The sequence below is a fragment of the Sipha flava genome, unplaced genomic scaffold (assembly GCF_003268045.1).
Source record: "Sipha flava isolate LNK unplaced genomic scaffold, YSA_version1 105_pilon_pilon, whole genome shotgun sequence".
Lineage (NCBI taxonomy): Eukaryota > Metazoa > Arthropoda > Insecta > Hemiptera > Aphididae > Sipha > Sipha flava.
The window spans coordinates 165,330-179,467 of record NW_020271719.1 but is presented as its reverse complement, the minus strand read 5'-3'; the positions used below and the strand labels follow the sequence as shown (position 1 = coordinate 179,467).

The 14,138-nt window shown below is 33.6% G+C and overlaps 1 protein-coding gene across 2 annotated transcripts in view; it reads right to left on the bottom strand.

Annotated features, from left to right (window-relative positions):
* The window catches only part of LOC112684525 (transcription factor Ken 1-like), a gene marked incomplete at its 5' end in the record, with an annotated part of 47,166 nt that overhangs the window by 14,945 nt on the left and 18,083 nt on the right, over positions 1–14,138 (bottom strand). For both annotated transcript variants that reach the window (XM_025556089.1, XM_025556097.1), the window contains 1 exon segment: positions 5,563–5,878. In XM_025556089.1, the coding sequence (XP_025411874.1) occupies positions 5,563–5,868 (306 nt within the window).

Sequence of the window (14,138 nt, the reverse complement as noted above, 5' to 3'; positions counted from 1 at the left end):
CGACGAACAGCCGTGGGGTGGGGGGAAGCGGCAAACGAACGTCCGAAGAATCTCGATGGCGCGCTCCCCCTCCCCCAGGAGTTAGGGATAAACATTTTGTGTTGTATCAATTTTTACGCGAGATTTCTCTCAGTGAGTTGAACCCAGATTAGTAAAAGTATTTGATCCATCGATAAGTAATGTTCTTCAATTGAACTGATAAAAATTCGAATAATTTTATTAATAAATATAAAAATGCCCTCCTTCATGATTACGCTACTGCTAATATTAATGATCTGATGACCTGATGTATACAACTTAAACAATTATTATGTTAAACATGTAAATATCCCTTTAAATAAATTATAATTTAAACATGTTTTAAATTCACGCAAAATTAGTATTGTTAAACTGTATTTAAAATTGATAAGTGTTAGTTAGGTTCTTATGTTTTATATTTTTATATTTTTTTTTTCTAGTATAAGGATTTTTGTAATTTTACGTTGGCTACGTCAGCTAGGTAAAAAAACTTTTTTTAATTATTATTAGAATACGGGAAATTAATTTTTTTAAGGCTGGCACAACCGACCTCCCGAAAATTGATTTTGGCGATATTTTGCTGTTATCAAAATCGAGAGAACTGTACCAGCCCCGTCAATGCACACAAATAAATTTTAACATATTAACGGGAAAAAAAAACTAATTTTTTTCATTTTTAGTTAAAATGTTATCATTAGTTTAATTTACATAGTTTTCACATACAGTGAAAAAATAAATAATAATGATACATTTTATATACATAACGTACGGCACTATAAATAAAGAAAAACGACTCGACAGGAGTAGTTGTGACGTTTGTGCATAATAACTAATACTTAAAATTAGGAAGTTAAAAGTTATACTACAATTATATAAAATATCTTTTTTGGATTAAGTTTCCTATGATATTTAATCTTATATACATACATTTACGTAAAACTATAAATTACAAAATTAAATCTTCATAGGAAATTCGAACTTGTGAAACATTATTACAAATAAAATATATAATTACTAAAATAGTTGATGAATAATAATATAAAAAAAAGAACCGTTTATAATTATTTTAAACACATCTTTCTCTTTGTTTTTGATGGTAAACATAAAATATTAATTACCTAAACAGGGTCCAAATGTAAATTAATTTGAAAGCTTATGAAAACAAAGTCGTAAGAATCATTTAAATATTCATCGTATAGCTTATATTAAATATGGTTTAAATTTTAAAATAAATAATATGGCGAAATATGTTTAAGGTGGGTCTTCGATAATACGAAAACTAGTCTTTGGTGAACATTTGATATTATTTCGTTGAAATGTAAGCAGACATGTGGATATAGGATAAAAATCTGTAGGTCAGATTATTTTAAAACTAAATTTTAGACAGTTAAATTCTGTGCACACAAATTGCGTCCCGAAATATTTTTTCCACATGAATTGTGTCCAGAGTTTTCTAAACGACTACACAACTTGCATCCTAATAATATTTATCCACTACATGAATTACATCCCAAAATAAAAATAACATTTTCCTTATTATTTTATATACCAAGTTACTACTAAAGATAGGTTAAAATTTTTTTTTTTTTAGTTATTTTGTAATTACGAGTAGAAGTATATAAATTCAATTATATTAAGTTATATTTATGATTATATTAAAAATTAAAAGATTAAATTTAGATTAAAAACAATTATAAGATTGATGCAAACTTAAACGATATTTTTTTAATAAAATTCTAAGTTCAAATTCTATACTTTTATGCCCGCGGGCGCCCATTGTTGATCATTATTACCATGTCACATGACCCGCCGACGACCATAAATTCATATTTGAACAATTGTTCATAATTTTTGAGGCACTACAATAATGAATATTTAAATAGTACCATGGCGTAATGAAGAACATGACAATTCTTTTGATATAAAATAAAAACAAAATTTTGTAAATTTTAACCTTTGAAAATATTTAATGAAAATGATAATATTTATAAATACATTTTTACACTACTTGGTGTGAAATACAATTTATAATAATAAAAATACTTAAATATTGATTAACTTTATGAAATTATTATATTAAAATAAAGTAATTTATAAATATATAAATTGTATACTTTGTTGTTTAAAAAAAAACATTAAATCAATACATTTTAAATATGACTTTTGTTAAAGCAATCTATGCATGTGTATATGTAGCAAGTAGAACAATATGAACAAAACGTTTGCGAGAGCAAGAAAATTTAAGAAATTATATAAAAAATTTGCAATTAAAGTATGAAGATAGTGATGAATTAAGGCGTTATAATTTCCTTATAGGACGTTTGCGAGAGCAAGATTTAAGAAATGCTATAAAAAATGTTAAAAAATGTTCCAAAAAAAGTAACGAAAATGTAATACTTAGAATTATAAAAGCCATACAAGATATGTTTTAAAATACTAAATATTTATTTTTATTTTTCTTTGCATGCTTAACTATTGAAGACTATTAAATCAGTAGCAACAGCAAATAGAATGACATCATCCAGTAGATTTGACTTCAGTTCAATCGCCCTTTTTTTCGCTCAAGGGCTTGACCTTGCCAGCAGTACTAATGTTCATGAAATACATGTTTCTTTTAACCTCAGCCCAATTATAAAATTGAGCCGGTGGTATATAGACATATAAGATTTGGATATGGGTGAGCGTTTTGTGCATAGCCCAATGAATTTTGAAATCGGTTTCCTCACATTACACAATAGTAAAGAGGTTAGTTTTGCGGCCGGAAACGAACAGAACATCACTATTTTGTTGAGTTCGGGAATTATAAAAAATTTATTGGATTATAAATAAAATATACTATAAATATAATAACCAGATGACTTGGAACAATTGTGTTTTATTTTGATAACAGCGTTTAATTTTATGGTAAATAAACGAAATCACCATAGCCACGAAAAGTTATGTAAATGTATGATTTACTACTTGCAATAAATTTGTTATAGATGTTTATTTATTTATTTATTTATTTTTATTTTTATTTTATTTATTTTTTATAAATTATATGAAACGTAAGAATGTTTTACACTTTAAAATTGGTGGTATCACGTCCTCTTCTTCTTATTCTTATTTTTCTTTTTACTTTCTTCGGAACAAGGTTCTCTCGGTGTTTGAATCTTTAATTTCGACATTAAATTGTCAATACGCATATTAAGACGCCTTATTTCATCTCTAAGTCTATTAATTATTTGTTCATTTTTTTAGATTATTCCTTAATTCTTGTTCTTGCAAATGTGTTCTGTTAGGATATTTTGACGCCTCAATTCCTCATGTATGAACATCATTGATTGTAAATTTTTTATACTACCAATTTTTAAATTTCCTAGCTCTTGCTTACATTTTTTTTCTTTTCCTTTTCTTTTTTTTTTTTCATTTGTTTTTCCGTTGCATTCTGGACCGCATGCTTGACTTTTGAAGACTATTAAACCAGTACCAACAGCAAATATAATGACATTAAACAATAGCTTTGACCCCACTTCGATGACTCTTTCCTCGCTTAACGGCTCGACTTTTTAAATAGTACTTGTTCGTCAAATACTTGTTATAAAATTGAGCCGGTGGTACAATGACATATGATTTGAATACTGGTGAACGTTTTGAATATTGTTCAGTGGATTTTATAATCGGTTTCCTCTTATGAATCAGAAAATATACACATTTTTTGGCCGGAGTAATACATAATACATTGAAATACTTCATTTTGTTTCGCTCGGAAATTGGATTTATGTAGGTGACTTGAAATAATTCAATTAAAAGCGTTTAATTTTATGGTAAATAAGCGAAATCACCATAGCCACGAAAATTTATTTCTCCGAGTATAGTACTTTAAGTACTTTACTTTTAATATGGCCAGTTCTTTTTCCACCGCTAACACTCCTAAGCTCGATAGCCTTTTTTGACACATGGTCGCACGTAAAACATTTTCAGAATATATCAAATACAGAGAAAGAGCGTTCTGCACTGGCTACTGTAGCAGGAATTATGATAAATATAAGTTATTATATAAAAAATAAGTAAAATTTTCCTGAATCTTGGATCTATTATAAATATTATAATAGACAAACTAAAGAGTAAAGAGTAATAACATGGAATTATCTGATTGTATAGGTAAGAATTAGAATAATGAGGCAAATACAACTGGTCAGTATCAAACATTTTAACCAGTATCCTTCAGCAAAATTTCAAAGCATTATTTATTTTTATTAACTTATAGGTACTTCGTTAGCTTGTTATATTGTTGATACAAGTTTGAACGAGAAATGAATTTAGATAATAAAGATGTCACAATATTATAAATTAAATTAATTACTACTGTTTTATTAATTATTATAGAAGTACAGAATTTGAATTTGAAAAAAAATAGCTGCTGAGGATTTGATAGAAATCATAGGTTAGATTTCTAATTTTCTTAAAAATAAATATGTGAAAACTAAAAAAGGATGTTTTATTATAGAAATCGGGACGATAGACGAGCTATTTAAAAATGGAAAATTTACATATTAGATATCAAGATGACTTTTTGAATATAATAATAAAGTATCTAAATCTTAAATCTAAATATTATTATTTTGACTATACCTACTTATCAGTTATCCAGGAACGTAGCTAGGATATTTTTTTTTAGGTAGGACCACTATAAAACGTCTATTCACCAACGGAAGTGGAAATTTTCCTGATTTTTTTTATTAGCCTACCAAAATTTCAAAGTTGTCAATGATTCTTATTTATTTGTCAATTCTTATCAATACTTGAATAATAAATAACTTAAAACAAATTGAACGAAAAAATAAATAGATAGTTTTAAAAGGTACAATTTTTATTTAAGTACCTAAATATGAAAGTTTTACGAAATACAATTATAAATATTAATATACGCATTTTTAATTTATTCTCAAAGTAAAAATTCTAATCTTCTTTTCTTCATGACAGCAAACTCGTTAATAATAGCTAATGAATTGATAAATTCAATCCATAAATTGTCCACTTATTTCCCTTTCTATAAATATTATTTAGTCTCGAACTTTTCATAGTCGATCTGAGGTATGTTTTCCTCTGAGAATTCCAATTCCCTTAACGGTTGTTGAGCATTGTCATATGACTGCGGTTACGGATTATTATTTTACAGAAATCGTCAAACATCTCACTTCTTACATCACCAAAAACTTTCCAATCGCATTATAATTAAAAAAATTGTATCGAGTCTATCACCGAAAAATTATTATACGAGTTAAACTTAAATTCGGGCAGAATATATTGTAGTGTGAAACATAATCGATTGTACATTATTGTAGATGGCTAAAAGTGTTTAGTATTTCAGGACAAATATCTCCCGACGGTTAAGGGACTCGAACCGATTGCCCCCAGCGTGATCCAGGATATCACATTATCCTTTTCCCCACCGAGGGCAGCGACTCGATCTGACCCGTTTCGATGCGCCTATCCTGCACTCGTGAGCATCCCGAGCACGTTTGGGAAGCGGTCAGGGAACACACTCACCAGTACACTGGCCTGTCCGGTGTAGATGAAGTCCAGCACGGTCTTCATGTGCGCCTCCTTGATCTCCGGGAACTGGAGCACCAGGTTGTGGTACATGCACACGTTGTCCTCTTTGAGCAGCCGGCGGACCAGCGGGCTGACCGAGGCCAGCACCAGCGAGTGGGCGCGGATGGTCGCGCCCTGATCGCACATCAGCTCCATGTCCGAGTGCTCGTCGCCGGCCTGCTGGATCTCCGCCATGAGGTACACGTGGTGGTTGCCATAGTGTAACGTCAACGGGGCGGCGTTGCCGCATTCCGAGTCCGTATCATACATCATTCAACTGTGGCTGCGCATGCAAAAAAAAAAAAAAAAAAACACGCTTTAGCACAAGCATACGACTCGGAATAATATCGTACGTCGTACACGACGTTAACGGGCACGCAACGACGATGACGATAAATATTACGAGACGAACATAAATAAAATAATAAAAAAAAAAAGCGAAGGGTAAAACAGAGAAAAAGCGCACTGTCCGACGTGCACTATTCGTCATGTGCGTACACGCAGAACAACACACTCGTGTACGTGTGTGAGGTTGGGCTCTGGAAAGGGACGCGTATGTCGCACACGTCACACGTCATTGTGCGCACGACGTCTGCTGGGGATCGAAACAGACAAGCTCGGAGGGTTTACAATATAAACGGATCCGGATCGCGTATACCCAGTCAACATTTGTTTTCATACTTCTAATATTGTAATTTTTAATATACATATATTAATTGTAATAACCAAACAATTATTTTTATTTTTATACTGCTATTTTAAAAATATAAAGATTTGAAAAAGATTTCTTTCACCGAACCTCGTTGATTTATTATTTTAAGCCTTAGGACTCCAATGTAAATTACTTGTCGACCCCTGGCTTATATCATCGTCATCGTGCACCGGAAGCGAATCGATACGTAATGTGCGCTTCCGACTGCGAAATATTACAACAAGATTCTGTACGATGTCCTTGACAATAATAATAATTGGCGAATAATGACAAAATATTCCAAACACACGTACCCTGTATACATGTTTTCATATGTATCGCCGTCCCTCTGGACACGTTTTAAATCCTGTTTCCGTACCGGGTAAAGTCGACGTGCATATGTTATCATACGTTATCGGTACGTAATCGAAAAGTAATCTTTTTCCGAACAACTACTTCAGCGTAACGAACCGCACTCAGAACCCTCCGCGGACGTGCGAAATGAGAAAATGCGAGTGATCGAAAGTGTTTGTGCACCGTCGACGTCGAGTGCTCGTCGAATTTCCCCCCCTCCCCCCCCGTACTTTCGTCGTCATAATAAGGTCTACTAGGTATATAATTATTATTATCGTTGTATCATTCGGTCGTATAATACGCGCGTGTTGAACCACCGTGGCCCGTTGTTGTCGACGAGTGTGAGCTTACAAAGATCGCGTTTTATCGAGACACGATAATATTTACTATACTCGTATTTGCATGGAAGTCGTACAGAAATAATCATCTTCTCTTACGAGACCCTCGACAATAATATTCAAACATAAACATACATTACGCGTAACAATACCGCTTCGAGAAACTAATGGTTTGCCGATACGAATCGTTACGAGGTATTGTTTGTCTTCGAGTTTAATGCTCGTTCATATTTTTTATGATTTCACCGCAATCCTGTATATTATCGTACTATTATGCACCGTACACGATAATAAAACCCATACGAATGCGATGCCCACTCACAATTAAATAATTTCAATATACATTTGTACGTTTGTGTTAGTGTATAAACTTGACAGCTGTTCGCCATCGATTAATGAAAATCATTTAGTCGAGGTCAAGCCGTTTATAATTGTTATATTTATAGCTGTACGTATTATCGAAGAGTCGGTATAAAAATATTTTGCGTCACATGTTTCATATGTAGTCTAGTAGAAACTATCTAGTCGACTCGCGCAGCAGGACCTGTACAAGTGTGCTTTTTTTAAATTTGAGCGTAAAATGTCTCATACGGGCGACTACGTTTTCGCAAAAGTAATGCCTAGCAATCCGAGACCGGAACTTAGCCGAATCGAACAAAAGTTTATACAAAATATAGCTGCACACGAACTATGTGTACACTGAATTGTTGATTTAACGTGTCAATATTGTACAAACTCCCAAGTTTAAGTCAAAATAAACGAGTCTTCTAAAAAATAAAACAAGTTATTATCCGCTATGAATTTATATAAGAAGTTTCTTGATTTCTCCGGCCCATACTATCCCTGGAGAAATATATATGACAGTGCACTCCATCTCATGAAATATGCCACTCAAAAATGTCTCAACGTATTATCTCTTGTCATTTATTGTACTTGGCGTTAAAAGTGACAACTCCTCCTCCTTAGAGAGAAAAAAAAACTCTTAACCGAGTTCAAAACCATACTCGATTATTTTTAAAATATATCACCAACGAGTTTCTCCAAAAAGTTTTTACCATAATTTCCTAACGCGAACTTGATAATTACATTTATAATTAGTTTGTACGTAATGACGAACAATGGCCTTCGCGTCGTACACATTATAATGTATACATAATGATGTGTTATTACTTCACAAGTACTCGAGTATATGTTTAGGAAATGAGATAGTATTTCAATTTGTCAAGTATGCGTAGAACAAATTAATGATTCGAACCGTTTCCAGAATTGTAACCAACAAGACGGGAAATTAGAGCGGCTGCAGCATAGTTTGTATACTTACGCACGTGGCGGAGGGGAAAACGTTTTAATATTTGTATTTTAAACACGTCAAAGAGTTAACGTGCACAGTGCAATCGTAAGTATATTTACATTATAATTATCTGGATTGCGTAATCGAAATACTCTTTGAAAACGTCGGAAAAAAAACGGATTCGTACAAACATCACGAAACACGCATACGCCCGTACTACCGCTACTGCTCCGAAGTCAGTGTACTATTTGACAAATATAATAAGGTGCCGGGGACACTTGTTGCAGGCATGGTTGAGAATGATGTTCGTTTTTATTTTTATTTATTATAGGTACTTGTGTCGCACAAAAGAAAAAAAAAATCAACGCGTGGAAATATATACGAGTCACATACAAATATGGTAAACTTGTTGCACTTAAGTTCGCTCCGATACACACCTGTTGACGACGCTACACACGCGTATACTCCTTGTGAAAAGGGAACTTGGCGCGTGGTAATTAATAGGTGAAAGGTGTAGCGCGTCCGTCGGATGTTCAAAACCGAAATCCGACCAAACTGATGATAATTCAACAAAATTATTCTATAAATCGGATCCGAGAAAAAAAAAAAAACGAAACACGTACCTAGTTAAAATCGCACTCTAAAACCGTGATTCACGTGGACGGGGTACCGTGCGGTCAATTATATAACAAAAATATTATCCAAACACATGCAATAATAATAATAATAATAATAACGGTGTACGTATGCTCGCGTTGAAACGGTACGCGACGACGGAAAAGCCGATAGAAAAATCACGTTCCCTCGCGTATTATCATCGTCGACATTAAATTCAGTACACTTTTGTACGCGTGCGAGGACGAGGGATAAGGATTTGACGAAAGTCGTACACGGGCCACGTGTTTGACGAGGAGAGGAGAGAGAAAGACGTAGAAGAAGAAGAAGAAAAACGAAACGTTATCCAGGTCACACAGTGCTCCGTTTTCGGCCCATTACGTAACCCTGGCAAATAATCTCCGGCCACTACTACTACTACTATTACTACTACTACTACTACAACTATTACCACTACCACTACTACTACCACTACCACTACTACTACTACTACTACTACTACTACTACTACTATTACTACTACTATTACTACTATTACAACTACTATTACTACGATATCGCGTACCACTTGCATATATGCACGTACGGTGTAATGGTAACGTTCGTAACACGACGTGCGCTAATGATTTCGACACGGCGGTGTCCTTCCACACACGCGCACGAATGCGCGCACGCGCACACACGTCCAACCCATCCGCGCCGCTTAACCTTGGACGGGCCCCGCGCGCCGGCCGTCGGAAAGCGGGGAAAGTGGGAGGAAAGGAATATTATAAAAAAAAAATAATAATAATAATAATAAAAGTGAAAACCCAGTGTTCGGAACGTCCGCGAGTGCAACACGTACGTGCGCGCGACACGGCGACGGGGACAAGACGAATAGTAGAACGGTGTACAAACGATCGATCCGCCGAGGCGATAGAACGGAAACGAACGATGTTTCCCAGACGGGAACGGGGACGCGACCGGGGCACTCGCCCAGGGCCTCGCGTGCATACGATAATATTTGATCACGAAAAGTGTTCTCAACGAATTTAAAATTTAAATACGTTTACGAAATGTAAAAAAAAAAAAACAAGTTTCCGTAATTTTTTAACCCGATCGGGTACTGCATCAAGAACGTAACGTGATATTATACGCAATCGGTTTTTATTTCTGTTTGATTTCGGTTAGGTCGATATTCATTCAAATTGTTTTCCCCCCGGAACGACGACGTCAAACAACATATACCGTACATGACTAGACGTATAGATCGAGAACCGTTGTTCTGGCGTACCTATGGATTTCGATATGATGTTGCAGGGCCTCGAATTCTGTTGATGCCCAGGGCCTCGAATTCTGTTAATGCCCAGGGCCTCGGCACGGTAACGTGGAACCCCCGTGCACTGTGGGGGGGGGGGGGGCGTTGCGTGCGCGTTACCATCATCATCGCCGTGCGGCGCGACGACGGTGAGAGAAGAAAGGTTGAAAGGCGATATCGGCGGCGGCTGTTCGCCCCTTCGCAACGCGATTATGTAACACCGCTGCCGCCGCCGTTCCGTGAACTTTCACATCGTATCACACGCAAGATTGTGTGGCTCGCGCAAGCGTATCAATAATATTTGTATACACCGTGAACGAATTATCGCAGTCGCGAGCCGACCGACCGCCGATGTCACCGACGGACTCTGTGAACCTTCCCTCCCTCACCAAAATATTAAACATTATCGCAATAATAAATAACCATATTATGTTCGACCACTTCGAAACATCCATGAACAGTAAATACTTGTACAAGCATATTGGAAACATATAATTATTAAGTTAAATTAAGCTGCACCGTCCAAATTCGTTGTTAATATCAAATGTTAATTTGTTATGTAAGACTACCCGGCCAGTAATATCCGCGCACGCTTATGAGATGAGGTGTACCGTACGTGACGGACATGACAACGCCGTGGTGCTGAAGACGCGCGCGCGAGCGATTCCGAAACGGTAAAAGTAAAAGAAAAACCTACCGCGTCCGTCGGGCAGTCGAGTCGGGGGGGGAGCAGCTCGGCGGAACGATGTCGTATGACGGAACTCGCGCGCAGGGTCTTATCGCTCACCGAGGGAGGGGCTAGCGGAGGTTCAAGAATTTACTTAGTTATTCATTTTTTTTTTAATCGCGGAATATGTGAGTAATAAGTATTTTTTTCCAAAAATAGTGACAAATCTTAAATAGTTACGTAATTGGTATCGATTTTAATCTGAAACCATTTTAAAAATGTAGGTATACGCATACGATTATCAACGAAAGTGAGCTATTTATTTAAAATATATATACAAAATAGGTGCCGCATTCATCGATGACGATTAACGATATTCTATAATTATTATTAATATATCATTGTATCGTAATACTTGGCTTTAGTAAAATAGTTAGCTCAGTCCCAAGGAGGAGGTTAATGCTCCCTAAGCCATCCCCTTAAACCCCCCCCCTCCCTGCTTTGTACGAATTTACCTTTGGCTGTCGCTTGATCGCGTTTCCGAAATCGTACTTGCACAACATGCGTACGATCCGTTCGGCCGCGCTACCGTTGTGCGTACACGGAACGAACACGATTTTCGCCGTTCACGTACGAATACGTTTTGTCGTAATTAACCAACAAAAAACAAATTTCGCGTTGTTACGGATTTCATTAATTAACGCGAACGATATTATGCAAACATACGTTATTGCGTATCGGAGTAACTAATATTCGGGTTACTATACGGATAAGCTTTTGTAATGCACTCGGCGCACAATATTTTATACGACATACGATACACCTACTGTTGTTTTAAAAAAAAAGAGAGATTTTAAATTTTCGCGATGAACTAATGGTTTTCTGTGCTCACTTAAACGAACTTTATTATATGCATGTTTTTTAGGTTTTTTTTTTTTTGATTAATTTAATATTATTTAAAATTATAATGATACATCTATGAAAAAAAAAAATTCCATATAATTGCGTATCATACGTACAAAATATTTATTTTTGTACACCTGGCTTCACCAACCATGTAAAACAATTAATTGTTCTACTGTTTAAAACCGTTGAACTCCGTATCTCTCAGCAATTGGCGAACACCAATTAATGTATGTACTCCGCGTACGCATATAAAATATATTATACGTACTTAAACGCACGGTTGAGAATTTTATTTTTTGTTATTTTCAATCGGAGTACGCGGTTTTTCACATTTTTTTACATTTTACAAATGATTTTTACGTTTATAAATCGTACATTTCATTTAACGGAATTGTTGGCAAAATATTTGTTTAAAACTGCATTTTCAAATGTACCACATATATTAACAATAACATTACAAATAATTCGTAATTTATTATCAATATAGACTACGATGAATACCGACTGTGCTATACATATGGTTTTCATACAGCGATATCTCCACAATTCGTTGACAATTGGTGCATGTCTGAGTCCCCAAAATGTTCGTCTGTTATTATACACCTAATCTGTTGTTGATATGTTATTAGGAGATTAATAGAAACACTGACCCGACGGAGGGCATCACAATGAACCCGACTGGCATACATGTGAACGAATATCATCAATGCATACAGTAAATAGGTACACAATATTATGTGTACGAAAAAATATATTTTTTTCGTACTTCTGACGAATACGTCAACAAATACAAATAACGAATGTACTGATAAAGTTCCATCATACAAAACACCGACTTATTTACTAAAAATTGACCTATATTTTTAAATGATGTTTATCGCTTTACACACAAGCTCATTAAATTCCACGGACACTATGAGATAAATAATTTTATTTGATTAACATTATGTAACCCAAATCGAAACTTCAATAGATCACAACGAAATGTATTATAAATAATTTAATCTATGACAAACAATGAAAAAATGAATAAGTAGAAAACATTTCAAAACTATATCCAATACATTGACCATAAGTTTGTTAATGAGTTATATGACCAATTTTAAAACGATTGTTCAAGTTTGAAAACAATGTTAAACAGTACATTTGAAAAAAATATTTCAATTTTACCTGCAAGGTCTATACTTATTCATTATTTGAAGTGTTTACACATTTCAAGTGCTCAAAAATAATTTTTAAATTCTTTTGAAATGTTTTGAACATAATTTAACCATCGTTGTATTGAAATGTTGCGTCTTGATTGTAAATAATATTTTGAGTTATACCAACAAAAAATAAAAATAATATTTATATAGAATTTAATATAAATATTATTGAAATTATATTTAATATAATTATTTTTCGAACCTTTTTTTTTATACTAAATCGTCATAATTTAAGTTAAAATATTTCGTTCAAGCTGTTGAAAGTGGTTATTTTTTTTAAGAATTACGTTGATACGGTTAAATTAATTAAATTAAGTTAATCCAATCTTATTATATTACTATACCTATATGCCAAACAAATTCACAAAAATCAATACTTGAAAATTGCTCATGTTAATTTATGTTAAACATAAACAATAAAAAATAATACGTAGTATTACAAGCGCAATACTCTAATGTTGCCTCTCTCGGAATCTAAAAATGATATAGGATGAAGTACTAAAACGCTGGATATATAATAGGTAATTGATGAAAACCCGTTCGTATTACTTAGCTCGTCCTGATTTGTATCAACCATTTGTTCATACTCTAATCTAAAATAAAAATATATTTTGAGTACGTTTTGTTTGTTTCTTTGACAAGTACAACCAAACGTTTCTAAATCGTAATTCGTTCGTAAAATTACGTATTAAGATTTTCAACAGCCATTAAGTAAAAGCTTATAGAATAAGTGGCTTATTTTTACTTAAACGTAAATGTATTCATACGAATCGAATCAAATATATGCGAAATTGGAATTGCAAATAATAGTTTAGTTATACATTTTATTAAAAAACAAAAAACAAATATTTTGTAATTTTTAAACAAAAATTACGGGAATTCAATAAAGTCAATAAATTCAAATAACAAACTATCTATAGAGAGTATTAATTTCAGTGGCGTATATTCAATTTTTTTCACACTAAATTATTAAAATACTACAAAACTACAAATACAAGTAAAAATACATTAGGTTAATTGGTTGAAATTTAAAATAATACTAATAAAAATAAATAATAAAAAAATAAAAAATAAAATTTATGTTAATTTACAGTATCAATGTGGACGGTAAAATATAATAAGAAATATGATATTAAATTCTTTGAAAAAAATGACGTACGTCTTTTAATAAAAAATAAA